Source organism: Bubalus bubalis, chromosome 14 (genome assembly GCF_019923935.1).
Source record: "Bubalus bubalis isolate 160015118507 breed Murrah chromosome 14, NDDB_SH_1, whole genome shotgun sequence".
Classification (NCBI taxonomy): domain Eukaryota; kingdom Metazoa; phylum Chordata; class Mammalia; order Artiodactyla; family Bovidae; genus Bubalus; species Bubalus bubalis.
The window spans coordinates 12794635-12813015 of NC_059170.1; the positions used below are offsets into that span (position 1 = coordinate 12794635).

Sequence of the window (18381 nt, forward strand, 5' to 3'; positions counted from 1 at the left end):
TTTTTCTTTTTTTTTTTTTTTTAGCTTTTTGGCTCTGCCATGCAACGTGTGGTATCTCAGTTCCTGACAAGGGATTGAACCTGAGCCCCCTGCATTGGAAGTGTGGAGTCTTTAAGACTGGACTGCTGGAAAAGTCCCAGCACTAGCAGATCCTTGAGTAGAAGCAGGTCTCAAAGAAGCCCAGCAGTTAGGACAGTATATTCTACCCCAAGGTGATACATTTCCGTGTGCAGATTTGCAAGTCTAGAATAGGAAGTGGAATGTGAGTGAGGCTAAAATAATGGGAACATGAAATTGTCTTGTACTGTGGAGATGGAACAGAAAATACACCAAATGCTTTTTCTCTTTCCAAAGCCTTATATAATCTGACACACAGAAAGTACTTGTTTCCTTTTTACAGAACTGATTGGGTAAATGTCCACAGGCCAGACTTCCTGTGTGATCGGATGCAGAATTTCCAGTGTGTTCCTGACTTGCTTGCTAACAGTTCAATCACCTAGAAGGTCAAGGGAGTGACTTAGGACTTTGTTATTCTGTACCTGATTCTAACCAACAAAGACAAATTGGTTATGGAATTAAAGATGTCAGGAACTTGGGAGAAAACAGATATGTCAGGGTCATGTTTGTGAGAGCCGAGGAGAGTTAAACATAATCAGACAAGTGCTTTAGATGATAGAAAACAGTTTAATAGATTCAGGTGGAGGACGTAGTGTTAGGAAATGGCTCACTTTCATGTATGCAGCTTTGGCAGTGAAGATGATTCTAAGGAGAATTAGAAAGTTCTATAAATGACCCAGTGAAGAAGGCAGTAGAATAAACCATTGTGGCTACCCAATATTCCCTTTACTGGGACACATTTTTAAATGAGTTCAGTTCAGTTACTCAGTTGCGTCCAACTCTTTGTGATCCCATGGACTGCGGCACACCAGGCTTCCCTGTCCATCACCAGCTCCCAGAGTTTACTCAAACTCATGTCCATCAAGTCCCACAAATGACACATTAGCCTGCACCTTTGTGGGGAGGAAGTGACCCAGAAGGAGCGTGAAGGGTTTTTCTGAGGTGCTGGTAATTTTGGGTGTTTTGATCTGGATGCTGATCATAAAGTGTGTGTTCACTTTGTGAAAGATTTGGCAAACTGCATTTAAAATTAGTGTATTTGTCTGCATATATCAATATGTTATACTTCACTGTGCAACCATTTTTAAGATTTAGTATATTTCTTTAGGACTTATTTTTTAAATGCTTAGATTGGCATGTTAAATAAAAACTGTGCTTTATTCATTTATTTTCTTATGTGTATTACTGCATGTTATTACATGGGTCTCAACCATTTTCATTATCAGCCTTATAAAACTTCACTATGTAAAGGGACCTCCACTTTCTTTACCATGACTATAGAGTTGGGCAGATATGTTCGTCTTCGTTTTCACTTTTATAAAGAATACTGGAAGCAATGACTTTGAATATAAAGCTTCTTCTGCATTTAAGGTCATTCCATGAGAATAGATTCTTAGATACAAAGAGATTAGGTTGACTCTCTTTAAAGTCTAGACACATATTTACAAATTACCCCCATCAGTGAAGACCTCACTGTATTTCCCATTGCTATATTTAACAGTCTTGCACAGAATTGACAAGTTTCCTGATACAGTACATGCAAAATCTTTTTTTTTTTTCCTTTGTATTAGTATAAAGTTGGAGATCTTATCTCTTGGCACTTCCCATCCAACGCAATTTCTCAGTTCTCTGGATGTCATGCTTTCTTCTTTAGCCATCTCAGTGTCCAGTTCACTGACCTCTGTTTAAACCAAAGAACAGACATGGAAGCCAACAGGACTTGAAGAACTTTGTTCTACCTCCAAACATGAAAACAAACAAAAAAAAATTAGTTTGTTCACTTTTATCATCATTTTTAAGTTTTAACTCATTTGTGACGAGCTTTTTTGGCATCTCAGTTTTAAATTTTATTTTTGGAGTATAATTGCTTTGCAAAGTTGCATTAGTTTCTGCTGTACAACAAAGTGGATCAGCTGTATGTATATGTACATCGCCTCCCTCCGAATCCCACTCGTTTAGGTCATCACAGAACACCAGCTAAGCTCCCTGTGCTGTGCGGCACCTTCCTGCCAGCTGTCTGGTTCACACCCAGCAGTGTACACATGCCAGTGCTACTCTCCCAGTTCATCCCATCTCATTTAGAGCGTGCTGCTTTTTTCTCTCTTCTTTCTTTCTGTCTCCTGGATATGTTCTTAAAAAAAAACAAAACTGTTTTTCTTGAAATATAAGCACCCTTCAAATGAATATTTCATGTATTTGAATCATAATATGTCATGCTCTTTTAACATTTCTGCATTTTCCATTTTTTTAAATAAAACAATTATTTATTTTAAAAAGTAACACTTTCAGCACAGGGAAAAAAAAAAAAAAAGGAAACACTTGTTCCAAAGAACAAGTCATGTCAACCCAACCTTCTTTAAGATGATTCTTGAACTGATTGGGGAAATGTGGTAGACAGAGCATCAGTACCTGAAGTGATTTTTGACACTGTTCTCAAGCTATGTTTTTGGAAAAATACCGCAGTAGAGTCTGAGTTCTGAAGAAATTGAGACAGCGAGTAACTGTTGCATAACCAACCAGAGATTCTGATGAACAGATGAATGCCAACCTGGGGATTCTAGTGCATGCCACTGAGTCTGTTACTGGCATTTTCTAGGTTACTACTTATATTAGTGATCTGGATAAAGTTGAAAAATCATGTCCCCAAACTTGCAGATAGTGAAGATAATATGGTAATAGGCTCTGGTCACCGAATCAAAGATGATAGGCTTCGACAGTTCCAAGTTTGACTCTGTACTTGAGTTTCATGGTAGGACCACATATATATGTAGAAGCAGGCAAATTTTTTTCTTTTTTTGGTGGGAAAGAGTTGCTGGCATATTCATTGTGATCAATGAGAATGTGAAATGTTGGCTATGTTATTAGAAGTGCAGTTTAAGTAAGAAAAAATTGAAAATAGTGATTATCTAGGTAATCTATAATAATAGGTAATAATCTAGGTAATCTGGGTAGTCTATATGGACAAGACTACACATAGACTGTTGCTTTATGTTCTAGTCCCTTCTCATTAAGAGGGACTAACTGGAGGATGTCCTGGGATGAGCATTAATTTGGTTCAGAGGACTTGAGCTTTTATCATCTGAGGAATTGTTGAAAAAGAATATTAATGAACTTGAGAACTGTCTTTCAGTATCCGGACATCTTTCCTACACAAGCAAAGGCAGACTTTCTGTGGGCTACAGAACAGAATCAAGACCACTAGGGAATCATACTTGGGTTTGATAGGAGGGACAGTTCCTAGCATTCAGAGGTGTGCATGGATGACATAGACTCTGCTGTAGACATTACCATTGTTTCTCTTTCTGGTTCCTGGAGCACTCCAATTCCTGTGTCACTGAAGTCAGGCATGGCCCTTAGACTCGCTCTAGCTGATGGAACCTGTGTCAAAGGAAAAGCGTTACTTCTAATGTCAAGCCTTTAGTTGCCAGTTCTTACTAAACCCATCATCATCCCTTTCTCCGGCCTCAGTGAACACTGAAGCATTATATTAACATGGAGGTAGCAGCCTTGGTCTTTGAGTGGCTACAATGATGATGGTATCCTCCAGCCACCACCATCAGCTCCCCCTCAGACCCACCACACTCCTCTGTTGGACATGTTGTTTGAGTGGAAAATAAACCTTTGCTGTTTGTAGCCCCTGGATTTCGTCGGTTTTATTCTGCATATTCCTGACTAAGGCTTCCCTGTTGGCTCAGATGGCAAAGAATCTACCTGCAATGCAGGAGACACAGGAGATACGAGTTCAATCCCTGGGTTAGGAAGATCCCCTGGAGATAGGAAACACAATCCACTCCAGTATTCTTGTCTGGAGAATTCCATGGACAGAGGAGCCTGGCAGGCTATAGTCCATGGGGTCGCAAAGAGTGGGACATGGCTAAGCAACTAAACTAAAGTAATCCTGATTAATACAGTGCCTTCAAGATTCAGTGGTTCTTTACATGTGGGCATTAGCAAGACAGGCATTGGATTCTGCACATCAAAACTACACTGGTCAGAATGGCCATCACCAAAAAGTCTACAAATAATAAATGCTGAAGAGAGTATACAGAACAGGGAACCCTTTTGCACTGTTTGTGGGAATGTAAATTGATATAGCCACTATGGAGGACAGTATGGAGGTTCCTTAAAAAGCTAAAAATAGAACCACATGACCCAGCAATCCCATTAAGCTTCTCAAAGATGCCCTTGATACCGCCTGCTAACCATGTAACTGAGTGAAGCACACACATGCCACACTCACTTAGTGTTACGGTTATTGTTCTGTGCTGGGCAGTATTTATGAAGGAGTTCTGTCTGGGGAAGAAACTGATAAGGTGATGAGAGCCAGGAAGTGGAAGTAACACCAGTGTAAGAATAAATGAAGAAATAGAATTAAAAGGTGATTCCCCTGGAGGAAAAACCTGGAAGGGACAAATATTAAATTATAATTAAAAATATAAATGCAAGCCTATAGATGCAAATATGTATACATATATTTTTGTATATATTAAAAAACCAAACACAACAAATTAACTGGAATCTCACTTTTGTTATTCACAGGAGACCAAAATCAACTGTGTCCGCCTGGCTACAAAAGGTATGTTGGCATGCGCTGTCTGTCTTCAGCTATTGAAGTACTTCTTTCTGTAGCAACACAGGAAAATTTTAGGCAACAGCGACTAAAAATAACAAGAAAGAATTGTTATTTTCACTGGAGTCATTTGCATCTAGGTATTATTATATACTTATGTTATATATTAATAACACAGTGCCTAAAGCATAGGAAGAGCTCAGAACATATTTGTTTAGTCAGTGGATGGATGGATGGATGCACAGACTGGTACATTAATCAGTGGTAAATATAAATTTGCTCAAGTATTCTTCCACTATATATTTTCATTGCATTTGGGTCTATGTTTATGTGGGTATTTTTTTGCACGTCAGTTAGACCAATCTTCTGGTGTTGGATTTTATTCAGTTGCCGCATAGCTTTCAAAAATGAGGTGATTAGTGTTAGTGCCTTGTATAATTAGAAAACAAACACTGCATTGTTGTGTAGTTGGCATTTTCAATACTTATCCCCAAAACCAAGGCAGCATTGTTCAGGCTCATCACTTTTTGTTTCCCTAATTATTGAATTGCCTGGCTCTTTCAATTGGTACATGTTTCTGTTTATTACTCTTTAAAAAAAAAAATCAATGAATGGTTTGTTATCATTTAACCTATTACAAGGTTGAATGGTTAGAAATCAGGTTTATCTTTTTTGTTATAGAACTGATATTTTTAACAGCTATCCTCCCTGTATAAACACACCGAAACTGGGCAACTCATTCTATTCCCTGCATTTATTGAGAGCATATATGGTTTCATAGGTGACTTCCACAGCAATGAAAAGATATAAGTAGAGATGTAATGATAGGCATAAACTACAGACAAAGACAATGGCTCAAGTATGTATATACATATGTGAATACATACACACAAGCACACACAGCAAACAACAGGGGAGAGACAGGAATATTTAATGGTTATTTGACAGACTATGCACCAAGACCTATCACCCATTAGTTTTATAACTTTGAAGAAAGTCACGCCAGTTGTAGACAGCAAAGGGAAGATGCAGGAGGAAGAAGACAAGCAATCAGGGCTCACTGTGATAAGAACTCACTCTGCTCTCCCAGAAGTCAGGAGAGGTCAGCATGTCCCTAATGTGTTCTCTCTCGGGAGCTCAGGCTTCTGGACAGAAAGAGATAAAATACTGCTTGTGAGGCAAGGTGAATTGATGGCCTGAAAACAAAAGGGGCACAAATGATGGGCCTCAGCAGAGTTTTCCTCTGAAGAAAACAGATCGTCTAGAAAGAAGACCCTTATCCCTGGGCTAGCACTAGAGCTCTGGTCTCGGGCCGGACAGCTCAGTATCTGCAGCAACCCCCTGGAGTGGCAGGAAACTTACAGAGAAGCCTCCCCTGTGATAGTAAGCTCCATGGCTCCCTGCGAGCTTCTGACGCCTGGACACGGGAGAGGCTGATGGCAGTGCCGTCCCCGGCAGGGGCAGAGGGGGCTCTAAGGACATCCCCTGGGACAGAAAGCCCTCCTAAAAGGGAGTTTGTTGAATTGTATGATTGTGAACTGGGAATTGAGAACATGTGATCAGACAGACAAAAGGTATCTGTGGGGACTCTGAGTGAGAATGTTATTTAGTTCTTTATTTTTGGCTGTGCTGGGTCTTCACTGCCACACGGGCTTTTTTCTAGTTGTAGTGAGTGGGGTCTTCTCTGTAGTTGCAGCACGTGGCCCTCTCATTACGGTGGCTTCTCTTCTTGCAGAGCATGAGCCAGGTCTGTGCACGGTCTCAATAGCTGCGGTTCCTGGGCTCCAGAGCACAGGCTCCATGGTTGTGATGCACGGACTTAGTTCTTCCACAGCATGTGGGATCTTTCTGGATCAGGGATTGAACCCATGTCTCTTCCAGTGGCAAGCAGATTCTTTACCACTGAGCCACCAGGGAAGCCCTGAGAGAGAATAATTAAAAGCATATGTTCTTGGCAATTTCAGGACCCACTGTCCATGTAGATAGACAATACACCATGCCATGTTTCTCCAGGTTCCATTGCTGATCTGTAAGATTAATGTGAGCTTTAAAGAACTAGAGCAAAAGAGTTGTCTACTTCTTCTTAGCCTAAGGATTTCTCCTCTTGTTTGATGTTTAGGATACAACCTTCCTTTAGTGGAGTGTGTTGTGTGCATGTGGCAGGTGTGGCAGGGGAAAGGATGGGAAGCATTCATGAGTGTGAATACCCAGCTGGCCATGCCCAGGCAGGGCTCAGAGGAGTCAGGAGTCAGACGTGGATTCCAGGATTCCATGCCTTTGTTTTCCAGGGCCATTGCCCCAACCAGAGAAGCGGGCTCTAGCAGCTCTTGGCAGTAGGGTAGAAAGCAGAATGCCAGTCTCCCTCAGGTCAAGGAGTGATTCTTTCTCAGCATCACATCAGATAAATAAGCAGAATGCTTGGTGATGCAGAGAAAAGGAAAAGGGAAGGAAAGCTATATTTGATCAGTGTCTGCTCTGTCCCCTAGGAGCATCCAGGGTCAGCTGAATGAGAACCCTGTCTGAACTCATACCCTGCCCATGGGGACTGTGTATCAAGGAACTAAGTCCAGGCTTCAATATTTGACCCATCCCTTTCCTGATGTTGTCAATCAAATTTCCCTCTTTATGGGTTTGCCAAAAATGCTCTTATTTTTAACAGAGGAAAGTATGATGGTGGGAACCTTGCAGGCAGTAAGGGTATAACAAGTTCCAGTGACAGATTCCATGGCCCGTCTGTCTCCCTCAGAGTTCCTCCACCTCTTTGTCATTGTGGCATTTTCCTCATGGGTCTGCCAGTGGGCATCCAGTCTCTAGAGTGTGGTCACATGGGCAGGCTTGAGGCCAGTGCTTTGGCGATGAAGCAACTTCCTGATGTCCTGTCCCTGACCCCAAGGACTCCAGACAGTGTCTGTAGTCAGCTGTGTGAGTCCCATGGGACTGGGAGGGCTGCTACTCAGAATGGAACAGCCTGAGCTGTTCGGGGTCATTCTGACCTGACCAGAAGCCCAGGGCATCTTCTATCAATATTAGATAGAATCCCTGGCTCTGGCGTGCACCTCTAACCCTTGTCTGTCTGTAATGTCACTGTTCGTCACCCAAGCTCTAATGAAGCACTGCCAGCCGGGAGGTCTGCAAAGCCAGGGACCTGTGTTAGTTTTCAGCGACTGCAGAGTTCACAAACTAAGTGGCTTAAACAAAGCATAATTCATTGTCTCACACTTCTGAATGCTAGAAATCCAAGATTGAGATGTCAGCAGGGTTGGCTCCTTGGAGGGTGTGAGGCAGAGTCTGTTTCGTGCCTTTTCTCCAGCTTCTGGGGGATTGCTGGCCATCATTGGTGCTCTCTGGCTTGTAGACGCCTCACCTCATCTCTGCCTTCATCTTTGCATGGTGCTCTTCCTCTGCGTGTCTGTCCAAATTCTCCCCTTTTCTATGGACACTGATCATATTGGATTGAGGGTCCACCTTACTCCAGTATGACCTCATCCTAAGTCAGCTAATCACCTCTACAGGGACCCCGTTTACCAAATAAGGTCACAGTCTAAGGTTAGGACATTGACATATGAATCTGAGGAGAACTCAGTTCAAGCCGTAACGGGCCCCATGAAGTTAGGGGCAGCATCCACATGGTTTCCATTGAAGCCTCTCACTGCTCACCATTCAGTGTGATCCCAGCAATCTTGGGGGCTGTGCAGGAACTGGCCCTGCCAAAGAGGGCCCCAGGTGCAGGCTGAGGTCCAGATGTGGATCCGGGTTTCTGCAGAAGCAAAGCAAGGCTTCCTCAAGCAGAGGAGCTGCTTAATCTATGAAAGGATCCCAGGGCAGGGGGTAAATGCAGAGGGCCACCCCCACAAACCAGACGCTGGGTCTGTGGCAGAGGGCCCTTCCCAGACCCCACATGGTGCTGGAGCATCAGGTCCTGGGCAGGGCCAGGCCTCCTGGGGTAGGTGCCAGCCCTGCTGCTGTTGAGGGGAGCTCTGATGAGGAACTGCTTGGTCCTTGCCACTGGTTTCCCAGTCACATTTGGCCGTGGCAGGAAGTTCCTGGCATATTGTTGACTCTCGAACAATACCTACTGAGATGAGGGAATGCATTTGGTCAGAATCTCACTGCAGCAAGACTCAGAGATCCTGAGGGTCATACTCCCTCTTCCGAAACTCAGAAGCACCCTATTTAAAGTAATCCCAGGACTTCCCTGGCAGTCCAGTGGTTAAGACACTGTGTTCCCAATGCAGGGGGCACAGGTTCAATCCCTGGTTGGGGAACTAAGATCCTGTTTGGCACAGAGGGTGGTCAAAAAATGAAAAAAATAAAATGAAGTGATCCCCATCTACCCATTCATTGGAAGGACTGATACTAAAGCTGAAGCTCCAATACTTTGGCCACCTGATGTGAAGTGCTGACTCATTGGAAAAGACCCTGATGCTGGGAAAGATTGAGGGCAGGAGGAGAAGGGGGTGACAGAGAATGAGATGGTTGGATGGCATCATTGACACAGTGGACATGAGTTTGAGCAAACTCTGGGAGATAGTGAAGGACAGGGAGGCCTGGCGTGCTGCAGTCCATGGGGTCGCCAAGAGTTAGACACGACTTAGTGACTGAGCAACAACATAATCTACCCATTCACAGAAAATTTTTGAACGTAATTACTGCCTGTGGTTTGCTGATAAACCCGCTCTTTGGAAAAGTCTTTTATTTGTAGTCTTTGTCCATTTCTAGGGTGTAAATATCCCCACAAATCCAATATCAAGTTATTGATGGCTTAACAGCAGCTGGCTTATAAGAATGTTCTGAATGTTCAGCAACATTTCTTCTGTAGCAAGCTAATGCAAGCCAGCCCCAGCACACCAAAATCTCAGTTTGTTATGAGGACCGAATGATAACATACATACAAATGGATTTTTATTTACTGTAAATTGTTTTGGAAATTCTTAGAAAATCATGATGGATGACCATTATGTCTGTCGTGGTTAGCTCACTCACGGTGCACCTGTGAGCCAGGTACCTTATAAGAAACTGGGGATTTTCAGTGAACCAGCAGTCTTGCTTCCTGTCCTCAGGAGGTTCACAGTCTAGTGTGGAAGCAGACATGAAGTGAATGATCGTGAGAGACAGCGGTGGGGTTGTGATTGTGATCAATGCCTCTAAAGAGAAGTGAGGTGTACTGAGTGAGGACAGGCAGCCGCAGAGCTAAAGCCCTGGGGCAGCCCAGGGGCTCACTCCTCTAGAGTGGGTGCATGTGAGATACTCTGTGCCCCTCCCCCGGTCCCGTCCCCACCCCTTCTCAGCCATCCCTGGGAACTGAGTCATATCCAGCGCGAGGGTGGCATTTGAGAAGCTAGCTGAATGATTGTGAGAGGAACCACTCTCTTGGCCCAGACTCCCTGGGAGAACCAAGTCCCCTGTGTTTACAAAGTCTGTTGGGTGGATTCACACACCACCAGGGGGCAGTATTTATTTATAGAGCTGGGGCAGAACCTCCGGCTTAAGGAGCTGCTAAGGGGCTCTGGGGAGAAGGCAATGGCACCCCACTCCAGTACTCTTGCCTGGAAAATCCCATGGATGCAGGAGCCTAGTAGGCTGCAGTCCATGGGGTTGCTAAGAGTCAGACACGACTGAGCAACTTCACTTTCACTTTTCACTTTCATGCATTGGAGAAGGAAATGGCAACCCACTCCAGTGTTCTTGCCTGGAGAATCCCAGGGATGGGGGCGCCTGATAGGCTATAGTCCACGGGGTCACAAACAGTCGGACACGACTGAGTGACTTTTTACTTTTACTAAAGGGCTCTGGGGTGGAAGTTTGTATTAGCTGCTACATTTAATGCTAGGATTAGGACAGGTGCATCTCAAAAGCCTGGAAGGCAGTCTTTTTCATTGATGGGGTGAGGAACTTGTGTGCACAGATTCACATTCTTCTTTACCTTGTTCCTCAGCATGGGGTTCAGTTCAGTTCATTTCAGTCGCTCGGTCGTGTCCGACTCTTTGCCACCCCATGAATCGCAGCACACCAGGCCTCCCTGTCCATCACCAACTCCCAGAGATTACTCAAACTCATGTCCATTGAGTCCGTGATGCCATCCAGCCATCTCATCCTCTGTCTTCCCCTTCTCCTCCTGCCTCCTATCCCTCCCAGCATCAGGGTCCTTTCCAATGAGTCAGCTCTTCACATGAGGTGGTCAAAGTATTGGAGTTTCAGCTTTAGCATCAGTCCTTACAATGAACACCCAGGACTGATCTCCTTTAGAATGGACTGGTGGTATCTCCTTGCAGTCCAAGGAACTCTCAAGAGTCTTCTCCAGCACCACAGTGCAAAAGCATCAATTCTTCGGCGCTCAGCTTTCTTCACAGTCCAAATCTCACATCCATACATGATCACTGGAAAAACCATAGCCTTGACTAAATGCACCTTTGGTGGCAAAGCAATGTCTCTGCTTTTCAATATGCTATCTAGGTTGGTCATAACTTTACTTCCAAGGAGTAAGCGTCTTTTAATTTCATGGCTGCATTCACCATCTGCGGTGATTTTGGAGCCAAAAAAAAATAAAGTCAGCCACTGCTTCCATGGTTTCCCCATCTATTCCCCATGAAGTGATGGTACCAGATGCCATGATCTTAGTTTTCTGAATGTTGAGCTTTAAGCCAACTTTTTCACTCTCCACTTTCACTTTCATCAAGAGGCTTTTTAGTTCCTCTTCACTTTCTGCCATAAGGGTGGTGTCATCTGCATATCTGAGGTTATGATATTTCTCCCAGCAATCTTGATTCCAGCTTGTGCTTCTTCCAGCCCAGCATTTCTCATGATGTACTCTACATAGAAGTTAAATAAGCAGGGTGACAATATACAGCCTTGACGTACTCCTTTTCCTATTTGGGACCAGTCTGTTGTTCCATGTCCAGTTTCTAACTGTTGCTTCCTGACCTGCATATAGGTTTCTCAAGAGGCAGATCAGGTGGTCTGGTATTCCCATCTCTTGAGGAATTTTCCACAGTTTATTGTGATCCACACAGTCAAAGGCTTTGGCATAGTCAATAAAGCAGAAATAGATGTTTTTCTGGAACTCTCTTGCTTTTTCCATGATCCAGCGGATGTTGGCAATTTGATCTCTGGTTCCTCTGCCTTTTCTAAAACCAGCTTGAACATCAGGAAGTTCACGGTTCACGTATTGCTGAAGCCTGGCTTGGAGAATTTTGAGCATCACTTTACTAGCGTGTGAGATGAGTGCAATTGTGCGGTAGTTTGAGCATTCTTTGGCATTGCCTTTCTTTGGGATTGGAATGAAAACTGACCTTTTCCAGTCCTGTGGCCACTGCTGAGTTTTCCAAATTGGCTGGCATATTGAGTGCAGCATTTTCACAGCATCGTCTTTCAGGATTTGAAATAGCTCAACTAGGATTCCATCACCTCCACTAGCTTTGTTCGTAGTGATGCTTTCTAAGGCCCTCTTGACTTCACATTCCAGGATGTCTGGCTCCAGGTGAGTGATCACACCATCGTGATTATCTGGGTCATGAAGATCTTTTTTGTACAGTTCTTCTGTGTATTCTTGCCACCTCTTCTTAATATCTTCTGCTTCTGTTAGGTCCATACCATTTCTGTCCTTTATTGAGCCCATCTTTGCATGAAATGTCCCCTTGGTATCTCTAATTTTCTTGAAGAGATCTCTAGTCTTTCCCCTTCTGTTGTTTTCCTCTATTTCTTTGCATTGATCGCTGAGGAAGGCTTTCTATCACTCTTTGCTATTCTTTGGAACTCTGCATTCACATGCTTATATCTTTCCTTTTCTCCTTTGCTTTTCACTTCTCTTCTTTTCACAGCTATTTGTAAGGCCTCCCCAGACAGCCATTTTGCTTTTTTGCATTTCTTTTCCATGGGGATGGTCTTGATCCCTGCCCCCTGTACAATGTCACAAACTTCATTCCATAGTTCATCAGGCACTCCATCTATCAGATCTAGTCCCTTAAATCTATTTCTCACTTCCACTGTATAATCATGAGGGATTTGATTTAGACCTGAATGGTATAGTGGTTTCCCTACTTTCTTCAATTTAAGTCTGAATTTGGCAATAAGGAGTTCATGATCTGAGCCACAGTCAGCTCCCAGTCTTGTTTTTGCTGACTGTATAGAGCTTCTCCATCTTTGGCTGCAAAGAATATAATCAGTCTGATTTCAGTGTTGACTGTCTGGTGATGTCCATGTGTAGAGTCTTCTCTTGTGTTGTTGGAAGAGGGTGTTTGCTATGACCAGTGCATTCTCTTGGCAAAACTATTAGTCTTTGCCCTGCTTCATTCCGTATTCCAAGGCCAAATTTGCCTGTTACTCCAGGTGTTTCTTGACTTCCTACTTTTGCATTCCAGTCCCCTATAATGAAAAGGACATCTTTTTTGGGTGTTAGTTCTAAAAGGTCTTGTAGGTCTTCATACAACCGTTCAGCTTCTTCAGCGTTACTGGTTGGGGCATAGACTTGGATTACTGTTGTATTGAATGGTTTGCCTTGGAAACGAACAGAGATCATTCTGTCGTTTTTGAGATTGCATCCAAGTACTGCATTTCGGACTCTTTTGTTGACCATGATGGCTACTCCATTTCTTCTGAGGGATTCCTGCCCACAGTAGTAGATATAATGATCATCTGTGTTAAATTCACCCATTCCAGTCCATTTTAGTTTGCTGATTCCTAGAATGTTGACAGTTACTCTTGCCATCGCCTGTTTGACCACTTCCAATTTGCCTTGATTCATTCCAGGTTCCTATGCGATATTGCTCTTTACAGCATCGGACCTTGCTTCTATCACTAGTCACATCCACAGCTGGGTATTGTTTTTGCTTTGGCTCCATCCCTTCATTCTTTGTGGAGTTATTTCTCCACTGATCTCCAGTAGCATATTGGGCACCTACCGACCTGGGGAGTTCCTCTTTCATTATCCTATCATTTTGCCTTTTCATACTGTTCATGGGGTTCTCAAGGCAAGAATACTGAAGTGGTTTGCCACTCCCTTCTCCAGTGGACCACATTCTGTCAGACCTCTCCACCATGACCCGTCTGTCTTGGGTGGCCCCACGGGCATGGCTTAGTTTCATTGAGTTAGACAAAGCTGCGGTCCATGTGATCAGATTGACTAGTTTTCTGTGAGTATGGTTTCAGTGTGTCTGCCCTCTGATGCCCTCTTGCAACACCTACTGTCTTACTTGGGTTTCTCTTACCTTGGACGTGGGGTATCTCTTCACGGCTGCTACAGCAAAGCGCAGCCACTGCTCCTTACCTTGGACGAGGGGTATGTCCTCATGGCCGCCCCTCCTGACCTTGAATGTGAAGTAGCTCCCCTCGGCCCTCCTGTGCCCATGCAGCGGCCACTCCTTGGACATGGGGTAGCTCCTCTTGGCCGCTCTTGCCAGGGGTTGGCTGTTACTAACTTTGACTGCAGATTGAGAGGAATCAGAGCAGGAGTTCAGCCCATAGTGGGGAAGAGGAATTTTTCAGTGAGCAGATGAAGAATGGGAGCGTCTTAAGGCAGATTCCCTAGAAGCAGAGCCTGAGGCAGGGTTTTGGGTGCCTGGGGTGTATCGAGGGAGGGCTCTTGGAGGAAATGTGTAAAAGCGAGAGGGAGAAGGCTCAGTGAGAGTCTACTGTCAGACAGTTAAGTCTAGGCTAGATCCCCAGTGGAGTGTAAATTTCTCCCAAGTTGTTCTGCAGAGGTGAGAATTTCTGCCTCCTCCCCCATCACAATCAGTCCTTAGCATTTCCTTCCTTTACCCTCACCTTCCCCTCAGGAAGACTCTTAGGTAGCTCCAGAGGAGGTGGTACCCCTTGCACAAGTCTCTGGAGATAGGAGTCACAGCAGTAGAGGTAGGGATCAGCTGCATGACCTACAACCCCCACTAATGCAAAGACCGAGCAGACTCTGCTTGGATACCTATCATGACAGACACCTCACTACTCCCCCAGGGAGTATTTCCCACCAGTGGACATTTCAGTTCCAGGGAGCCTCAATATCAGGGGTCCAAATTGGCTCCCTCTTATTTCTTCCATTCAGTCTTTGGGGGCCACATGAATCTGCCTTTTCTCCTTCCAGAAAATAAACTTGGCCTCCTCCGACTTGTTCCCCCTGCCCCATTTGGGTTCCATCAAGCCCTTGCTTGTCCGCTGTCTTCCCATGGGAACCTCTGTGGCTGCCAGCAGGCAACCTCTCTCCCCGCTCAGGCGCCAGCCTTCAAGGCAGTGCAGCTGGCTCCGCAGACTCCCGCTGGGTGCGCCCAAGTGGCAGTTAGAAAAATCAGCTTTGATTTGATTTGCAAACTGAGCCGAGTCATTGAGACAAAATAAATCCGGAAACCCATAAAGCCATTTGCAGAGTTGCTTTTGCAGAAGAAAGTCACAGTTTTAATCTGGTAAACACTCTCTAACGATCCCATTAAAACAACCCCCTCAGAGTAGGTGCTGAAAGCCGAACTCCAGGATAATGAAGCATGAGATAAGGGGCCAGTGTCACCGATAGTCCCTTTCTGCCTCATGGGGGTGATGATGATGGACTAAAACCATTGTCCCAGGGCAACAGGAGGCGGAGGTGATAGTCTTTTGTAAATGTGGCTTCTTTTTATAATGCCTAAGCCTGAGGTAGAACATTTCATCCAGACTTTTCTCCCCTGTCTTCCTAATGGATTCTTGCCCCTGCAGGGACAATAAATAGCCATTCTCCAGTGAGATGTCCTCATTTCACAGATGCTAAGACTGGGGCCCACGAGGGGAGTGATATGTCCGTGGCTTTTTTAGCTACAAGAATAACCTGCCACAGGTGATGTGAGAAGCCAAACAAGATATAGGCATTGTCTACCATCAGCTAGGAAATACCCACGATCTGCCCTCCCCACCCCTGTTGATCTAGGTCTGTATGGAAGGTTCTATTTTATATAAAGCTTCCTCAAGAACTTGCTTGAAATAATGCCGAATCAGAGACACCTGGATTCAAATCCCACTCCAAGATTTACCTACTTGACCTTGGACAGGTCACAGCCTCCAGGAGTCACTTTTAGGCCTAAGATCATTAGTTCTTCCCCCTGATTACTTGGGATAATGTGCATAAAAGGTCAAAACATCATAGATGATCCAGTTTGAGCTTCCTTTCTTCCTTCTTCTGGGTCTTCTTTGAGACCTGGAGACCCAGCTACTAAGCATATGTCCTCTTTTTGCTCTTCCCCAAGAAGGAAAACCAAAACCTGAACCATAGTCGCTTCTCATACAAATCAAACAGACTCAGGCTGGCTCCAGAATGCGGAAACTGAGAGCAGACAGGAATGATGCCGGCCTTGACTCTGAGCACTTGACCTCTTCATCTACAGGCCATTGTGTTAGGGTCAGATCCTGCATAGCAATAATATTCTTGCATTGACTGAGTGTAAGATTTCCCTTGTGCACTTGCTGACCTTTGACTCTGGCACTTTTCCTCCTCTTGTCATCGGCCCAGCAATTTCAGGGGGAACTCAGAATCACAGGGTGCTCAAATAAGGGGGGAAATGTGGCTACGCTAGAGATGAGGACTAGAAATAAAAAAGAATTAAGTTCCATTAGAGCTTTCTCTGATGGTTCTTCAATGGATTGTTGGGGGTGTTAGCAAAAATTAACCACCTATTAAATGCAATTCAGAGGGCTGTGTGTTCACCCAAGTCTGCAGTGCAATGATAGAAGTAAATAAATCCTGTCATATAGTACACACTAAATGAACAGTGGTCATCATTATTATCCTGACTTAAGGAATGAAGCTGTGTAAGCTCAAATGGATTAAGTGAGGAACTTAAGGTCCCTCAGAATTGCCACTCAGGTGTAATGCCAAAGCTCATGGTATTTCCGTGGCACCATTTTGAATCCTGTCCATAATACAGACTGGGTGAGATTCTATTCGCCACCGTTAGGGTCTTCTGTCTCCTATTTGTTAACCACTTCCCATGCCTCTTTTCCAGTAATAGCTGATGGTAGAACCTTTAGGGTATGGTGGGTCTTTGCCCTGTCTTCAGTGGTATCCAAGCTAAGTCCTGGGATCTGGAGCAGAAGGTGAGGTGCCTCAAGGAGCCCTCTACTTTATTTATTTCCACAGTGTATTGAAGCTAATAAATCAAAAAATTAATTTATTTTCAAGTTTATCTGTTCCAGTGCCATCTTTATCCCATTAGCATCTCTTTCCACTCAACATCCATTGCTTTAGAAGACAAAATAATCAGAAAGGAAGTCTGAGGCACTCAGGATTCAGACCTCCTCCTTCTTTACATGGTCTCAGTGTTTTTGTTAATGGCCGGCATGTGTACATATGAACAAGCCCTGGAAACTGTAAAGATAGAAGGTTTGTGAATCTTCCAGCAAAAATGCCATACCATAGGGGGACCAGATGATAGAGGAGAAAGCAAGGGACTTCTGTCTTTTGTTCTGCTGAATTAGTCAGGATAGGCTAGGCTTTGCTGCAACAACAACTGAATACCTTAATCTCAGTAAATACCTTAATCTCAGTAATATTCTAGGTGACATGACATCAAAGAAACCACAAAGGTTTCTTTGATGTCATGTCATCTAGAATATTAGTGGCCTCAGAGGGGGAAGAATAAATATGGAGATGGTAACCTGGATCTTAAATAATTCTCTTGGAAATGACTCATGTCTCTTCGACTTTCATGGTAACTGAGATTCTTTCATATGCCTAAGGGTAAATGGAGCAGGCACCAGTAAATACCAGTTATCTCTAGTGCTGAATACATGACTCCTTTTCCTATTGTTCTTCCTTTTGTGTCCTGCCAAAACCAATGATCCATCACCTCTGCTACTCCACCCACTGGGAAAACCTTGTCCCATCCCAGTATCCAGATATTCTTCTGTTCCTACCCCTTGTAGCTGCGCGTTCCCATTAAAAAGTGAAAGTGAAGTCATTCAGTTGTGTCCAACTCTTTGCAACTCGGTGGACTGTAGCCCACAAGGCTCCTCTGGCCATGGGATTCTCCAGGCAAGGATACTGGAGTGGGTTGCCATTTCCTTCTCCAGGGGATCTTCCCAACCCAGAGATCAAACCCGGGTCTCCTGCATTGCAGGCAGACACTTTACCTTCTGATCCACCAGGGAAGCCTGAGCATTCCCACTAGGCAGAGTTATAGCCTTGGATGATAGGGTAGGGAGGTTCCTCTGGGTCTGCCAACCAAACTAAGGCTTTAACTGTTTTTCACTTAATCCTTGAAAGAACTTCATGAGATCTTGGGTTAGCTGAAAAGTTTGTTCAGGTTTTTCCATAACATTGTACAGAAAAACCTGAACAAACTTTTTGACCAAATACAATATTTTTTTTTATCACCCCCATTTTATAGGTAAAGATATTGAAACTCAGAAATGTGTATGATTTTCCAAGTGGCACAGCTAGTAAATGAAAAATACACTCACCTAGAGGCAGACATCGTGGAGTGTGAAGTCAAGTGGGCCTTAGGAAGCATCACTATGAAGAAAGCTAGTGGAGGTGATGGAATCCCAGTTGAGCTATTTCAAATCCTGAAAGATGATGCTGTGAAAGTGCTACACTCAATATGCCAGCAAATTTGGAAAACTCAGCAGTGGTCACAGGACTGGAAAATGTCCATTTTCATTCCAATCTCAAAGAAAGGCAATGCCAAAGAATGCTCAAACTACCACACAATTGCACTCATCTCACATGCTAGTAAAATAATGCT

The 18381-nt window shown here is 44.1% G+C and overlaps 1 protein-coding gene across 12 annotated transcripts in view; it reads left to right on the forward strand.

Moving 5' to 3' along the window:
* The window catches only part of PTPRT (protein tyrosine phosphatase receptor type T), a 1155381-nt gene that overhangs the window by 932585 nt on the left and 204415 nt on the right, over positions 1–18381 (forward strand). For all 12 annotated transcript variants that reach the window (XM_044927640.2, XM_044927642.2, XM_044927641.2 and 9 more), the window contains exon 13: positions 4657–4693. In XM_044927640.2, the coding sequence (XP_044783575.2) occupies positions 4657–4693 (37 nt within the window). The remainder of the gene's footprint in view (positions 1–4656; positions 4694–18381) is intronic.